Source organism: Podarcis raffonei, chromosome 3, assembly GCF_027172205.1.
Source record: "Podarcis raffonei isolate rPodRaf1 chromosome 3, rPodRaf1.pri, whole genome shotgun sequence".
Lineage (NCBI taxonomy): Eukaryota > Metazoa > Chordata > Lepidosauria > Squamata > Lacertidae > Podarcis > Podarcis raffonei.
Window position 1 is genome coordinate 29,420,517 of NC_070604.1, and position 13,782 is coordinate 29,434,298.

Here is a 13,782-nt window from a genome sequence, read left to right on the forward strand (position 1 = left end):
GATGGAAAAGAAAAGGCCAAAGACAACATATTTATCGCCTATTCGGATTTGTTATCTCCCCAGTTGAGTTGGACAATGGCATGAAAGTCTATCATTCGGAATTATCTCTCCCTAAATTTGTCAAGTGACCTAGCCATTCATGGTGAAGTTGCATGCAATTGCTGAAGAGAGACTGGGGCCTGAGGATAAACCACCACTGCAAATAAAATATGTCTCTTATACTTTGACATATTCCATATTTCTCCAAAGGCATCGACTCATCATGAAGATTTTTGATCTGGCATTTTTAGCTGCCCCTGATATATATAACTTTAGTTATCCACTTTGGCGAAAAGGATTTAGCTTACAGAAAGGTAGTCGACTTGATGTGGCATATCTTTAGTGACTTTGAGGAACTTAAGGCCTCTTATCCAAACATCACCATTCTTGGGGCCTTGTTGATGGAAAGCCGGGTTTGGAGAGAGAGCAGGTGCCCGATAGCCACAAATAGGGCTAGGAAAGCCTTGGATCGGGCGGTGGTGCGTAGAGTGGCAGCCCTGGGTGGGTGGGTCATTGACCACCCGGGCAACTGTGAGGCCCTCTACCGGCTTGATGGCGTGCATCTTTGGATGCGGGAAATGATATTTGGCTTGATGGCGTGCATCTTTCAGATGCGGGAAATGACATGTGGCTGACTGATATAGCAAAGGGGGTAGGGGATTGGTTTCAGGCATGAGAGTATTGGCGGCGAGCGATTGCTTGTGTGGCGGTAGGCATTGGTAAGAAGGGGTTAAGAGGATGTGGGGGGGGAGGAACGCCATCACCTCCCCCCAGCGACCGAAGGGTGGTCCGTTAAAGGACTCCGGGGGGCGTGGCCCTGTCCGAAGCCTATGGAGGTGAGGGCCAAAGGCACGCCCCAGAGCGGTGACCCGGGGGAGCTCCTAGTCGACGTGCCTTGGCAGGAGACTCCCCCGATATAAGGTTAACCCTTCCCCGTGTCTCCAGCAAATGGGCTGGAGCCGGATAGTCGTTAGGACCAATGCCTAAGCCAATGCCTCTCATTCCTGAAATTCAATAAAGTTGTGGCCTAATTCGCCCAATTAACCTTAAATTATGGTGTCTCGTGTCTTTATTTATCCTGGTGGGGGGCGGGAACTCGCCACGCAATTCCTATTCCTGGGAACTTAAAAATCTGCGCTATATGGAGTCAGAGTTAGCGGACGAAACCAATACAGTAGTACCTCTGGTTACGAACTTAATTAATTCCAGAGGTCCGTTCTTAACCTGAAACCGTTCTTAACCTTAGCTAATGGGGCCTGCCGCCGCACAATTTCTGTTCTCATCCTGAGGTAAAGTTCTTAACCCGAGGTACTACTTCCGGGTTAGCGGAGTCTGTAACCCGAAGTGTTTGTAACCCGAGGTGTTTGTAACCCGAGGTACCAGTGTAGTGGGTCCAGTGGTCAAGAAGGTAGTTTCTGCCTGTGTTGTAGAGGGAAGTGAGGGGCAGATGGGGCTCGTCCACCTGGGAAGGTAGCCCGTCTAGCAGAAGGGAAACTCTAATCCTAAACCTCAGCCACTTTGTGGGGTATATTTGGGAGAAGAAAAGGCTAAGGAGTAAACCCTACACAAATCCACAGTGGACTCTTGTAGGCATCCTTGTGACAACTCCTGCAGCCCAACTGTTGCCAAAGATATTGCTTTCCTTTCCTCAGGACCACATCAGCGAGGCCGCCTGGCCAGTCCAGGACTTCCATACACACTACCTAGGGAGGTCACTTGGGTGCTGCTGACACAGCTGGATGACTTCAGCCCCAGAGACGCAATCCATTGCCAACAATGGTAGCATCTTTCCAGAGTTTCATGCAGGAACCCTTCCCAGCTCTCCTGAGAGGGATTCAATCTGGGACTTTCTGTGGACAAAGCACTACCAGTGGAGCTATAGACAGTCAGCCCCTTGCCCTACATCCAATCTCCTCCAGGCAAGGAGGAACCTGACCCAACCAGACTCCCTCTCCATATGGAGCAGCTCTACCTATGCATCAAACCCAATGGGAAGTGCATTGGTGGGGCCGGTGGGCCCTCATGCATTCCTTCCATCCATGGAGCAGTGGGCTGTGTAAGCACTGGTGTGCTTTTGAACTGTTAGGTTGGCAGGAGCTGGGACAGAGTAAGGAGGTGCGGATGATGCTGATCAGAAGGTCGGCGGTTCGAATCCGCGCAACAGAGTGAGCTCCTGTTGCTGTCTCAGCTCCTGCCAACCTAGCAATTCGAAAGCATGCCAGTGCAAGTAGATAAATAGGTACAGTACCTCTGAGGTGGGAAGGTAAACAGTGTTTCCGTGCACTCTGGTTTCCGTCACAGGCACCAGAAGCGGTTTAGTCATGCTGGCCACATGACCCAAAAAGCTGTCTGTGGACAAACACCGGCTCCCTTGCCATGAAAGCGAGATGAGCGCTGCAACCCCATAGTCGCCTTTGACTAGACTTAACCATCCTAGACAGCATCTTAAAAAGCAGAGACATCACCTTGCCAACAAAGGTCCGTATAGTTAAAGCTATGGTTTTCCCAGTAGTGAAGTACGGAAGTGAGAGCTGGACCATAAAGAAAGCTGATCGCCGAAGAATTGATGCTTTTGAATTATGGTGTTGGAGGAGATTCTTGAGAGTCCCATGGATTGCAAGAAGATCAAACCCATCTATCCTTAAGGAAATCAGCCCTGAGTGCTCACTGGAAGGACAGATCCTGAAGCTGAGACTCCAATACTCTGGCCACCTCATGAGAAGAGGAGAGTCCCTGGAAAAGACCCTGATGTTGGGAAAGATGGAGGGCACAAGGAGAAGGGGACGACAGAGGACGAGCTGGTTGGACGGTGTTCTCGAAGCTACCAGCATGAGTTTGACCAAACTGCGGGAGGCAGTGGAAGACAGGAGTGCCTGGCGTGCTCTGGTCCATGGGGTCACGAAGAGTCGGACACAACTAAACGACTAAACAACCATCCAGGGGGTCTTTACCTTTACCAATTTTATTGTGTTCTTCTTTAGCTCTATGTTGTCATCCTGAGGCAAATGCAAAGAGAAGGTCCATCAGCAACTAATTACCGTAGCTATCTTACAAACATTTCCTACTAAAAAAATATAAATAGGGAAACTACTGTAACCAGGAGGCTGTCTTGCGTACCTCCAAGAAACAATAATTAACCTTGTTTGTTTTTTTGAAAGGGTTGATTGCATTGTGCTGAAGCAGAAAATGAAAACCACATTTATTGACTGAAAGAGAATTTTAAATCTTTTTAGAAAGAATTTTCTCACCGGCTCCTCTTTCCTATCTCGAAGCCTTCTCTGAAAACTTTAGCATTAGCACTTTTAGGGTAAAATGCAGACAGCTCACAGTGAGAAAGATTAATGGGAGCTGTTATCACGAGTCAAGGTAAAAATCTTTTCATGTCTAAGGAGGTGTTGAAGCTCTGCCATTTTACATCAGCAGATGAAAGGAAGCCGCAGTTAGCAATATTACTAGATCTGTTATAGGCTAAGTGCTACTGGTGAAATAATAAAACTCAGTGGTAGATTTAGCACTTTGCCCTTCAGGAAGGAAAACACGTCTTATTTCTAACACTGTCTCAATGTGCAGTGCAGCTTTCTATGCTAGTTTCTAAACACAGCCTCCCTTTGTGTCAAAGAGAGTGTTGATTCCCTATATATGTATATAAAAACCCATAAATCTTTCTGTTAAAAAGAAAGGTCATCTAGATTTGATAAGAATTTAATTCTAGAGTCTTGCTTGGGGAAACAAGGTTTGGGAAGCAGTTTCCAGAAAGTAGTTATGTACAGCCCCCCAAAACCCCCTAAAGTCTAGTGGCACTTTTAAATACCTCCACATTTCTGCTTCTTTTCCCCTTCCAAGGAAGGTTCTTCTGACATCCCTTTTATGATGGATTTTGTAACGCACAAACATTTTCTGCAGTATAGCTACCACATATTTATCATTTGCTAAGGAATGCGAAAAGCCGTCTAGCACCTGGATATTAAACTAAGTTGCCTTTCAGCACATCAAAGGTAACATCTACAATAGTTCAGGTTTTCGGAAAATTCTCATGTTTCACTTGTTTAAGCACAGTAGACATTTTCCTAGCTACAGGCAGTTTCATACAAACTCCTAACAGATCGAGGACACTATACAGCCTTAAATAGCTCAGGACCGCAATACCTCAAGGACCACCTATCTCCATATGAACCTGCTGAGACCCTGAGATCATCTTCTGAGGCCCTTCTTTGTGTGCCTCCTCCTTGAGAGGTCCAGAGGGTGGCAAGATGAGAACAGGCCTTCTCTGCAGTGGGTCCCCATCTATGGGATGCTCTCCCCAGTGAAGTTTGCCTGGCGCCTTCATTATACACCTTTAGGCGCCAGGGGAAGAGGTTCCTTTTTAACCAGGCCCTTTCGTTGATCTGATTGACATCCAATGCCCTTTTAAAATGTGTTGGGGCTAAACATGGATTAAAAGCCATATAAGCAAACTTAGGGACGCGGGTGGCGCTGTGGGTAAAACCTCAGCGCCTAGGACTTGCCAATCACATGGTCGGCGGTTCAAATCCCCGCGGCGGGGTGAGCTCCCGTCGTTCGGTCCCAGCTCCTGCCCACCTAGCAGTTCGAAAGCACAATTAAGTGCAAGTAGATAAATAGGTACCGCTTTCTAGCGGGAAGGTAAACGGCGTTTCCGTGTGCTGCTCTGGTGCCGGTTCGCCGGAGCAGCTTCGTCACGCTGGCCACATGACCCGGAAGTGTCTCCGGACAGCGCTGGCTCCCGGCCTCTAGAGTGAGATGAGCGCACAACCCTAGAGTCTGTCAAGACTGGCCCGAAAGGGCAGGGGGTACTTTACCTTTTAAGCAAACTTAGTAGTGTCAGTTGAGAGTAGTGCCAGTTGAGTGCTGGTGGTTACTAGGTTGCGGAGGTCCTTGTGACACGCCCTTCATTGTGACACCTCCCTCTGGGGGCTCCTTGGTCACTAGGGCTCTAGAGGCAGAGCCATCTCCTTTGGTTTGATCATTCAGGGAGTGAGAGAGAAAGTGGATGGAGATGTAAGTAGACTTTCTCATCGGCATCTGCATTCTGTGCTGGTAATGCTCCATGGGAGTCTTAGGGAACATTTAAAAGATTAAGATTGGGAATAATTTAAAGGCTTCGGTCAGCCCTTCTCGGCATCTTTATGGCTCCACCCACTGTTTTGTAACAGTGAAGGGAAGTAACTGTGGATGCTGCATACAATTTAGGAAAAGGAAAACTAACATGTCACCCCTTGGAAAAGGGCATTCTTTTTAGGCACATGATAACTCGCCATGAGAGCATTAAGCATGCCCTCTGGAGAGGGTAATATCTTTCATTGTCTTCCTCCCCTTCCTCCCTCTCAGGGCCCATCTTTCAAAGGACAGCCAAGGTACAAAACCCTTCAGCATGCTGATGTTTCTTCTATAGTAATATTAGTATTTGGTATTTGATGTTTCCCTTTTAAACATCCCTTCTCCACGCTAAGCAAACCCATCTCTTTCAATGAGATGATGAGAATTCTTATAATACCCAGAGGGTGCTATTCTGGCTAGTCTTCAAGGACTCTTTTCACAGGATACCCATACTGATATGCCTAGGAAAGTGAATCCATCTTGAGCTTTGAGTCGTGAATGCCCAAACCAGTTTAGGGATGTAGATCAGGAGAGTGCTGTGAGTCCCATTTCTCACATTTTAACAGGCCTTCTCTGCAGTGGCTCCCCATCTGTGGAATGCTCTCCCCAGGGAAGTTTGCCTGGCGCCTTCATTGGACACCTTTAGGCACCAGGCAAAAACGTTCCTTTTTAACCAGGCCTTTGGGTGATCTGTTTGACATCCAATGCCCATTAAAAATGTGGCTCTTTTTTGGGGGGGGTTGTTGTTTTTATTTATATATGTTGTGATCTTTTCTGTGAACTGCCCTGAAACCTCCAGGAATAGGGCGGTATATAAATAATAATAGCAATAATGATGATGATAATAATAATTATTATACAGCATGGGTCTAGACCCGTCTGCTCAAAAGTCCCATTGAGTTCAGTAGGATTTATTTCCTTGTAAATGTGCATAGAATTGTAGCTTTAACCTTAGTTTTCATTATAATGTGGTAAAGTCTCACTGATTTAACCCCAAGAATGCAGAGGACAATAGTCTTAGATCTCGGAGGAAAGTTGTACAGTAGTAAGGCTTATAGGAAAGTGAAACTTGCATGCATTGCTAGATATATATACTGATCTGCTAATACAAAACAGCCCATTTTATTTAGTCACGGCAAGGCTTTATCAGTGCCTTCCATAGTTGTTACAGTACTGAGAATCCCAGCATTTATCTGAAGAAATAGGATTCTAGGCTATGGCAAAACCCTAAAAGAACATGACACGTTTACATCACAAACACAAATATAATACCTTCTCTAACAGACCCTGTGATATGCAGTTTTACAAGAAAATGTTATCCCTTCTTAAGATTCCTTGGGAACAAGGTAAACCATGCTGGCTAAGCTGCTTTCAGGCTTTTATATTCACATTTGCAGAGTGCCACAATAGATTTCATATGTGTGTGTGTGTGTGTGTGTGTGTGTGTGTATAAAACCTGGGTAATGAATAGAAGTTTAGAGAGAAGGTTTAAGAAGTGCCAAGTTCTTAAATTTCCTTCACAACTTTGTCACGTTTCTGACCAATAAGACGAACTAACCTGCGCATATAGCAAAAGACAGAAAAAGTAGACAACTTGGATACAGGTATCTGAAATAACATGTATTTTTATTTGAAACTTGCGAACTACACAGCCAAACATTAATGGCAGATCTGTTGGCCCGACAGCAGTGCGATTTGCCACAGCAGATAAAATTCACTATTCTAAGCTGAGCAGAATTCTGCATGGCAAGACTCTTCTCAACAACGCACAAGTGGCAGAAGGCTTGAAATGCTTCCACTCATGAGATACTTTGCGCTGGAAAAGGAGCACTTAGGATGGGATGTAGTGACATTGCTACTTGTTGCCTTGTGCGATGGTCAGTTTCTCCCAATCTCAGGAGAAATGTTAGCATTTCACTCCTCCGTTGCTAGGTGATTGTTACATCACATGTTAGTGTTTACTTTCTAGGCTTGGAAAGTGTGAGATCGGAAATCAGTCTTATCCCTCTTCTGCTGTACTGTACTTTTGTACAGTGGTACCTCAGGTTGCATACGCTTCAGGTTACATATGCTTTAGGTTACAGACTCCGCTAACCCAGAAATAGTGCTTCAGCTTAAGAACTTTGCTTCAGGATGAGAACAGAAATTGTGCTCCGGCGGCGCGGCAGCAGCAGGAGGCCCCATTAGCTAAAGTGGTGCTTCAGGTTAAGAACAGTTTCAGGTTAAGTACGGACCTCTGGAATGAATTAAGTACTTAACCCGAGGTAGCACTGCACTTTTCTTTCTCTCTCTCTCTCTTGAAGAAGATGTGAGAGGACGCCATGGTTGCTTTGTCCTGCATATATTACTTAATAAACCACTTAGAATGCTCCACAATCGTTTCTGCTATACTCTGCTGAGTGAGCGTGCACATGTCTTTTGATATGTGTCGCTGGTGCACACTGGGACTGATTTGTGAACGTCCCGGGCTGCACTTCATCAGGAAGACGCCCGGAGAGGCCTGTCTCATTCCGGGGGCTGCGTGTGCCCCCAGGCATGTTCCAACAGGTCATGCAGCTAAAGGGGACTTCTGCAGCGACTTCTCTGGAGGGCCTAGAGCCCACAAACCACAGCTGTGCAGCTGTTTCTGAGTTAGTTCAGTCAGTAGAACATGAGATTCTTAATCTCAGGGTCATGGGTATGAGCTTCACAGTGGACAAAAGATTCCTGCATTGCAAGAGGTTAGTGCTTTACACATCTAAAACAGCAAGTCCTCCCAATTTCTTACACATCGGTTTTAGGGCATGTCCCAGCCACAGCCCAAGCCCCATATTTTCAATGGGCGAGTTAAACATGTCCGCAAGTCTCTTCCAGTGCAATTTCAAAGTACCTTAATTAACTTTATGTGGATTTCGCCTTAATTCCTAGTTTTTGCAACAACCATCCTATGCACGCCACAAACCACTTCTGTGCATGTCTATAGGTTAAAACGCCATGCAATTCTCCCACCTTACAAAATAATATATCAGGTAGCAAACTTTACAGCAAACCCCCTGCTTTATAGGAATGCAGAAATATATATTGCCTCGGTTCCCTCCCATAACCTGTGGTTTGCATCTGGATGTGACATGATAGACATGCAATATCTGGGACCAGATAATTTTTTGCTGGGGGAAAGAGTACAATGGACATAGCAACGCCTGGAACGCTTGTTCCAGGTAAACATGAGTAACAGTGCACTATAAATTCTTCTGCACATCATTTCACCATTTAATTAATTCTGTTTGGGACAAGTGGGCTGGCTGGGGCTGTTAGAAATTGCTGGAGAACCGCAGATTAGCTACCCCTGCATTTATACACAAGGTTTATACAATTACACAATGCTTATAAGGCTGTAGTTAGGCAGTTAAAACCACAGATAGTCACGGGTTTCAGACACTTCTCTTGGGCTGCAATTCTACACCCACATACCTGGGAGCAAACCCTATTAAACACAATGGGACTTAATTTTGAGTAGACGTGTACAGAATTGCAGTGTAGGATAAGGCGTGCAATGCTAGGGACTCTAATATGAAAAGTTTAGCTGAAATCAATAGGATTTGCTTCCCGGCAAATGCACTTAGGACTCCAGTATAAAGAAGTAAAATACTTTAATCATCAAAAGGGTTGAGGTGTTCGGCTATTACATAATACTGCCCAGATTTAATTTAGGCTTTGATTTAACCCCATGGCCGGAGGTAAACTGCCATTCTTTTTGATGTTTAATTCAAAGGCTTTTGGCTCCAGTGCTCACAAAATCAAAAGAAAGGGCACAATATTGATGTGGTAAATATATAATGCCAACATGTGACACTGATCCATTGACTTGCTGCTGATTTACTTGTAGTATACACTTTCCAGGGAAAGATACTGCACAGCAGTAAATTCAGCTGAGCTACAGTACGCTCCGAGAATAAAAGGGTTGACTATAACTGAGTAGCTACAGCTGCATTTAGCTGAACTTGGAGAAAGGGGAAAAAAGGTACTGCATGGATGGGATTGTTTGTGCTCTGGTGTGACAGTGGACAAGCAGAGAATAATCAAGATGCCACTGTCTGTTTGCATTGAAGCCGCCTGAACACTGACATCTCACTTTCTTCCAACACTCTCCCAGCTTCCAACTACTGAAGAGAGCAGATTGCATCTTTACAGCAACTGGGATTGTCATGATTACTGAAGGCATTATATCTGGTTTACCCGTGCGGAAGAATGCAGTGATGTACAGTGGTACCTCAGGTTAAGAACTTAATTCGTTCCAGAGGTCCGTTCTTAACTGGAAACTGTTCTTAACCTGAAGCACCATTTTAGCTAATGGGACCTCCCGCTGTTCTCATCCTGAAGCAAAGTTCTTAACCCGAGGTACTATTTCTGGGTTAGCGGAGTCTGTAACCTGAAGCGTCTGCAACCTGATGCGTCTGTAACCCAAGGTACCACCGTATTCTGAAGCGGTACAACCTATGTCCCTTCTCCCTAAGTTAAGAACTCACTGCAAATAGAAAAGCAACACAACAGGCAAAGGGATAGGTAAGATTCATTCTCCTTGCTGTGTCGGGCTTTTTTTTTTTTTTACATTTGCAGGGAGTTTATTCTTCTTTCTTCATTTAAACAATTTCTATACTGCTTAACACAACAACCTCTGAGTTGTTACAAGGATACAATACAAAAAGTAAAAATCAGTTAAAACTATAAAATCAAAAATGTCAGTTTAAAATGCCTGCTGGAATGGAAGTCTTCACAGTAGGGGCTGAAAGTTCAGCAGGGAGGGGGCCTGTCTGATCTCAAATGGAAGGGAGGTCCATAAAAACTGTGCCCACAATATTAAATGCATGGTCCCTGGTGTCTATGAGCTGTGCTTCTGAGCCACATGGGACCACTAAAAGTGACTCCCCCAAAGACCCCAGCAATTGGACAGGGATATAAGGGATCGGGCGGTCCCTGAGGTAATCCTGGACCCAAGTTGTTAAGGGACTTGAAAATCAATACAAGGACCTTGAATCTGGCTCGGTAGTGTATGGGCATCCAGTACAAACTTTTGAGGAACAGTTATGGGCTGGTGATAGACTTCCCCATCAAAAGTCTAGTCACAGCCTTTTGCGCCACTTTCAGACCAGGCCCAAGGATAACCCCACATAGAACACATTGCAATAACTGAGTATTGAGGTTCTTACATGGGGCAGAATTCAAGAGTAGTATCTCCCACCACAGCATTCTTGTTTTGCTTGCAAACCCAGTCTAAGATCCCAGACCAGTGGGGGTATGTTCTGTGATTTGGTCCATGGAAAGGTCTAAAAAAGACCAAGTCATATTGCATAACCCTGAAGTGTGAAGATATCTGGTATCAACAGAACCACCATCCGGGTGGGCAGAAACAACTTGCCACACGTTCGGTAATTGGATTGATGAACAAAAGTTGCTTTCATTCATTGCCGCAGATGCTGTGCAGCTCAAGAAAAGAAGGGATGCAGATATGATGCACCTCAACAAAAGAAGAATGCGCTTATGAGCCATCAGCACAATCCACAGCCAGTTCTACAGGAAACCACGGTAGAGCTATAAAGGCTGACTGAAGAGACTAGTTAATTTCACACCAGCATTTAGTTCTGCTCATTCCAGATCTCTCCCTGCACCCTCACTCATTAAGGTGGTGTCTCTTTACGTAGATCTGTCGGTTGAGCTTTTACAAAGGTGACGGAGGGGGAAGGAGAAGAGTTTTTAAGAACTGCCCAGAAGAGCAAAATGCCAAGGGATCCTCAACTGCTCTGCAGTCTTAGTTTCAGCCGTTCGGCCAAAGGAAGGGGGCTATCAGCCCAGGCGGCAGCCTCACTTGCCTGAAGAGGAGGAGAGGATTGACAAAGCTTAGATTCTGAGAGTGTCAGAGAATTGTGAATGTGTGCAATAGGAAGCTCCTCCACTGGTAAATTAATGGCAGGCCCTTTAAGAGAGTTCTCTCCTGGCACAACTTCAGCCACCAATTCATGGCTGCTCCTTTTGTCCCTACACTTGTCCTTCAGCTGAACAACGCGACCCTTCCTTCGCCACTTAGGGCTTCTGTGAGCCTTCTTTCTACCTTTCACATTTTCATCATCACTGTCTTCACTGGAGTAAATCTTTTGGCACACACTCTTCTTCAGCGAGCTTTTATGAGTGGCCGGCAGGGGCTTTCCCCTCACCTGACAGCTATCTAGGACTTCCGTTGACTTGCAAGACAATCTTGGTGACTTGTTTCCCAAGCAAGTTGGTTTTAGTGTTCTGGCGCCCAGAGACACTGAAGTTCCTGGACTGGTGAGGTTATCTGACGCCCGGGCTGGATTTTCATAGTTTTTGAGCAAGTTTGGCAAGCCAAGTCCCCGCAGACATTTTCCTGGTAATATACTTTCAACTTCCTGAGCACTGTCATTTAGCTGAGCTGAAAGAGATGGAGCTTTTCCCTCAGGGCTAGATGTAACATTGATTTGTTCTACCATTTGCAAAGAGTTTAACAGAGACATATCTGAAAGGCTGGGAGAAGCTTCCAAAGCAGAAGGCTTCAGAATTGCCCGCTCTTGTGAAGATAAATCATTTTGACCTTTATGAAGGTCAATTTTGGAGACAGAGCACTCCTCACTCCCTGGCAGATTTGGATCATATCGCACAGAATTCAAAGACGGGGGAATGATTTCAGCTGTTTTGCAGTGCAGTGAAGAGTGTTGACTTGGAAAATTATTACTCGCATCTGACTCAGATTCCGAACAAGCAATATTAACCCGCTTTGGAGAAATGCTGAAGGATGTTCCTTCCCAGTCAATGTCACTCAACTGCAGATGGGCAATTTGGGAAGATGCATGCAAGTTTTCAGGTTGCGAGCTCGGAGAACCGTTAGGAATGCAATTATACTCTGTATTTTGCAAAGTAGTCGCAACCAAGGTAGATGGTGGGTTTTGACTTTGCGTGACTGCAGTAGGAAAATGTGTAGTGACAGGTAGGCCCTGAATTTTAGAGCCCTTTTCTGGGACTGTTTGAAAACCAGAAACAGTTGTAAATGGGGGCTTAGGATCTTTGCCGGGAAAGGTTTCCTCATCAGATCGCATGTTCAGCCGAGAAAGAAGATCTGTAATTTCACTGTCCCCAGCTAAGCGTTCTCTCTCTTTAGGTTTCTTCTTCTTACCTAAAATAACCAGACAAAACAAAGTCACCTTGTAAAAATGAGGCTTTGTTCCTTGTGATGAAGTTAACAGAAGCAATCTGTGATTTAAAGGGCAGTTAAGCAAGGGCTGGGGAATGTGACTGAGAATCTGCTTACATTATAATGCTTCGCTGACTAAGATGCATACATCTCGGGAGGATAATGGGCAATTTCACAAAACGAAAGGAGCGCGGTGTCTATTTAATCAACAGCAAAACCCGACGCTTCAGATTTACCTTTGTTCCTTTCCTTGCATATTTCCAACTTCTCCATATGGTACCGGGCAACCACTTCTGGATACGCAGCCTCAAATAGTGACGCCTCTTCTGTTGTTATTAAAAAGGGTTCTGCAGGCTGATCGTCTGCTGTAGCGTAATGATCTGGAGCAATGAATCCGGAGCATGGAAACAAAATACTATCAGATACAAATGGGCAGGTTCATGGCTGCAGAAAAGATAACTCTGTTCTCATTTAGGCACTGTGCGATCCAAGGGAGTAGCAAATGAACTGTCATTTCCTAAGCCCTGTGGGTTTGTGGTTTTTTTAGGAGGGGGGTTGTTTCCAGTGCCCCCCCCCCCGGTCTCCACATTGCTCCCCCCCCATTGCGCCTCCCATGAATATCTAAGAGAGAGAGAAATTGCCAGCAGGGGAAGCAATCTGCTCCAAAAGTATCATCACCTGGGTAGGACTTTCAGGCAAGAAGTCACTGATGGCCTTCCGTTGCCCAGTAAAAACACATATGCTCTCCCAGGCTTTTGGAGAGCTTGGTTGACTCTGCTTTGGAGTTTTCATTCCATAGCATCATAAAATTGTAGAGGGGGAACGGACCTCCAAGGGTCATCCAGTCCAACCCCCTGCAATGCAGTATGTATGCATTTATTACTGCTCTGCTACTCATATATACATTTATATGCGTCCCTGCTTGTTTGTTTTCTTTTGTTGCAAACTGTTTGTTTACTTTTGTTGCAAACCGCTTTGGGACCACTCTGGGGGTGGAAAAGAGGTCTACAAATTTTACCATTAAGCAAATTTCAGCACATAAATTTCCAACGTGTCTAAAAACAAAACAGTGGTTCATTCTTAAATATTTAATACAAAAGCTATTTATTTATGTGAGGTGTGAAACACAGAGCAGTCAAATACAACATTCCTAGGGTGGACATGTTTAGACATGAAGAGGGATGTTTTTCCAGCCAGTAGATAAACTTCCTGTTTCCTCCTGTGCTGGGACAAACTTCCTCTACATGTGACATGTGGCCAGAGGTGGGCGTGACTTTACCTGTGCAGGTAACAAAAGCACAGGGCTGGCCACCACATCTCTCTCTTCTCCATTTTGCTTTCGTCAAAGAAGCATCAGCCTGAGATGCTCACTATCTCCTTATGGGATAGATTCCAAGTGTATATATTTTGTAACTTAAGTCTGCCTTCTGGGATCCATTGGTGAACAG

General features: G+C 45.2%; 1 protein-coding gene and 1 long non-coding RNA gene across 5 annotated transcripts in view; both read right to left on the reverse strand.

Moving 5' to 3' along the window:
• LOC128410141 (uncharacterized) overlaps positions 1–9,792 on the reverse strand; it is a 37,849-nt gene extending 28,057 nt beyond the window's left edge. Inside the window, exon 1 of the long non-coding RNA XR_008329395.1 lies at positions 9,595–9,792. This is a non-coding gene — a long non-coding RNA (uncharacterized LOC128410141). The remainder of the gene's footprint in view (positions 1–9,594) is intronic.
• An 862-nt stretch (positions 9,793–10,654) lies between these two features.
• GEN1 (GEN1 Holliday junction 5' flap endonuclease) overlaps positions 10,655–13,782 on the reverse strand; it is a 29,970-nt gene continuing 26,842 nt past the window's right edge. For all 4 annotated transcript variants that reach the window (XM_053380924.1, XM_053380925.1, XM_053380923.1 and 1 more), the window contains 2 exons: positions 12,571–12,714; positions 10,655–12,316 (listed from right to left, as the gene is read on the reverse strand). In XM_053380924.1, the coding sequence (XP_053236899.1) occupies positions 10,923–12,316; positions 12,571–12,714 (1,538 nt within the window). In that variant the 3' untranslated portion in view covers positions 10,655–10,922. The remainder of the gene's footprint in view (positions 12,317–12,570; positions 12,715–13,782) is intronic.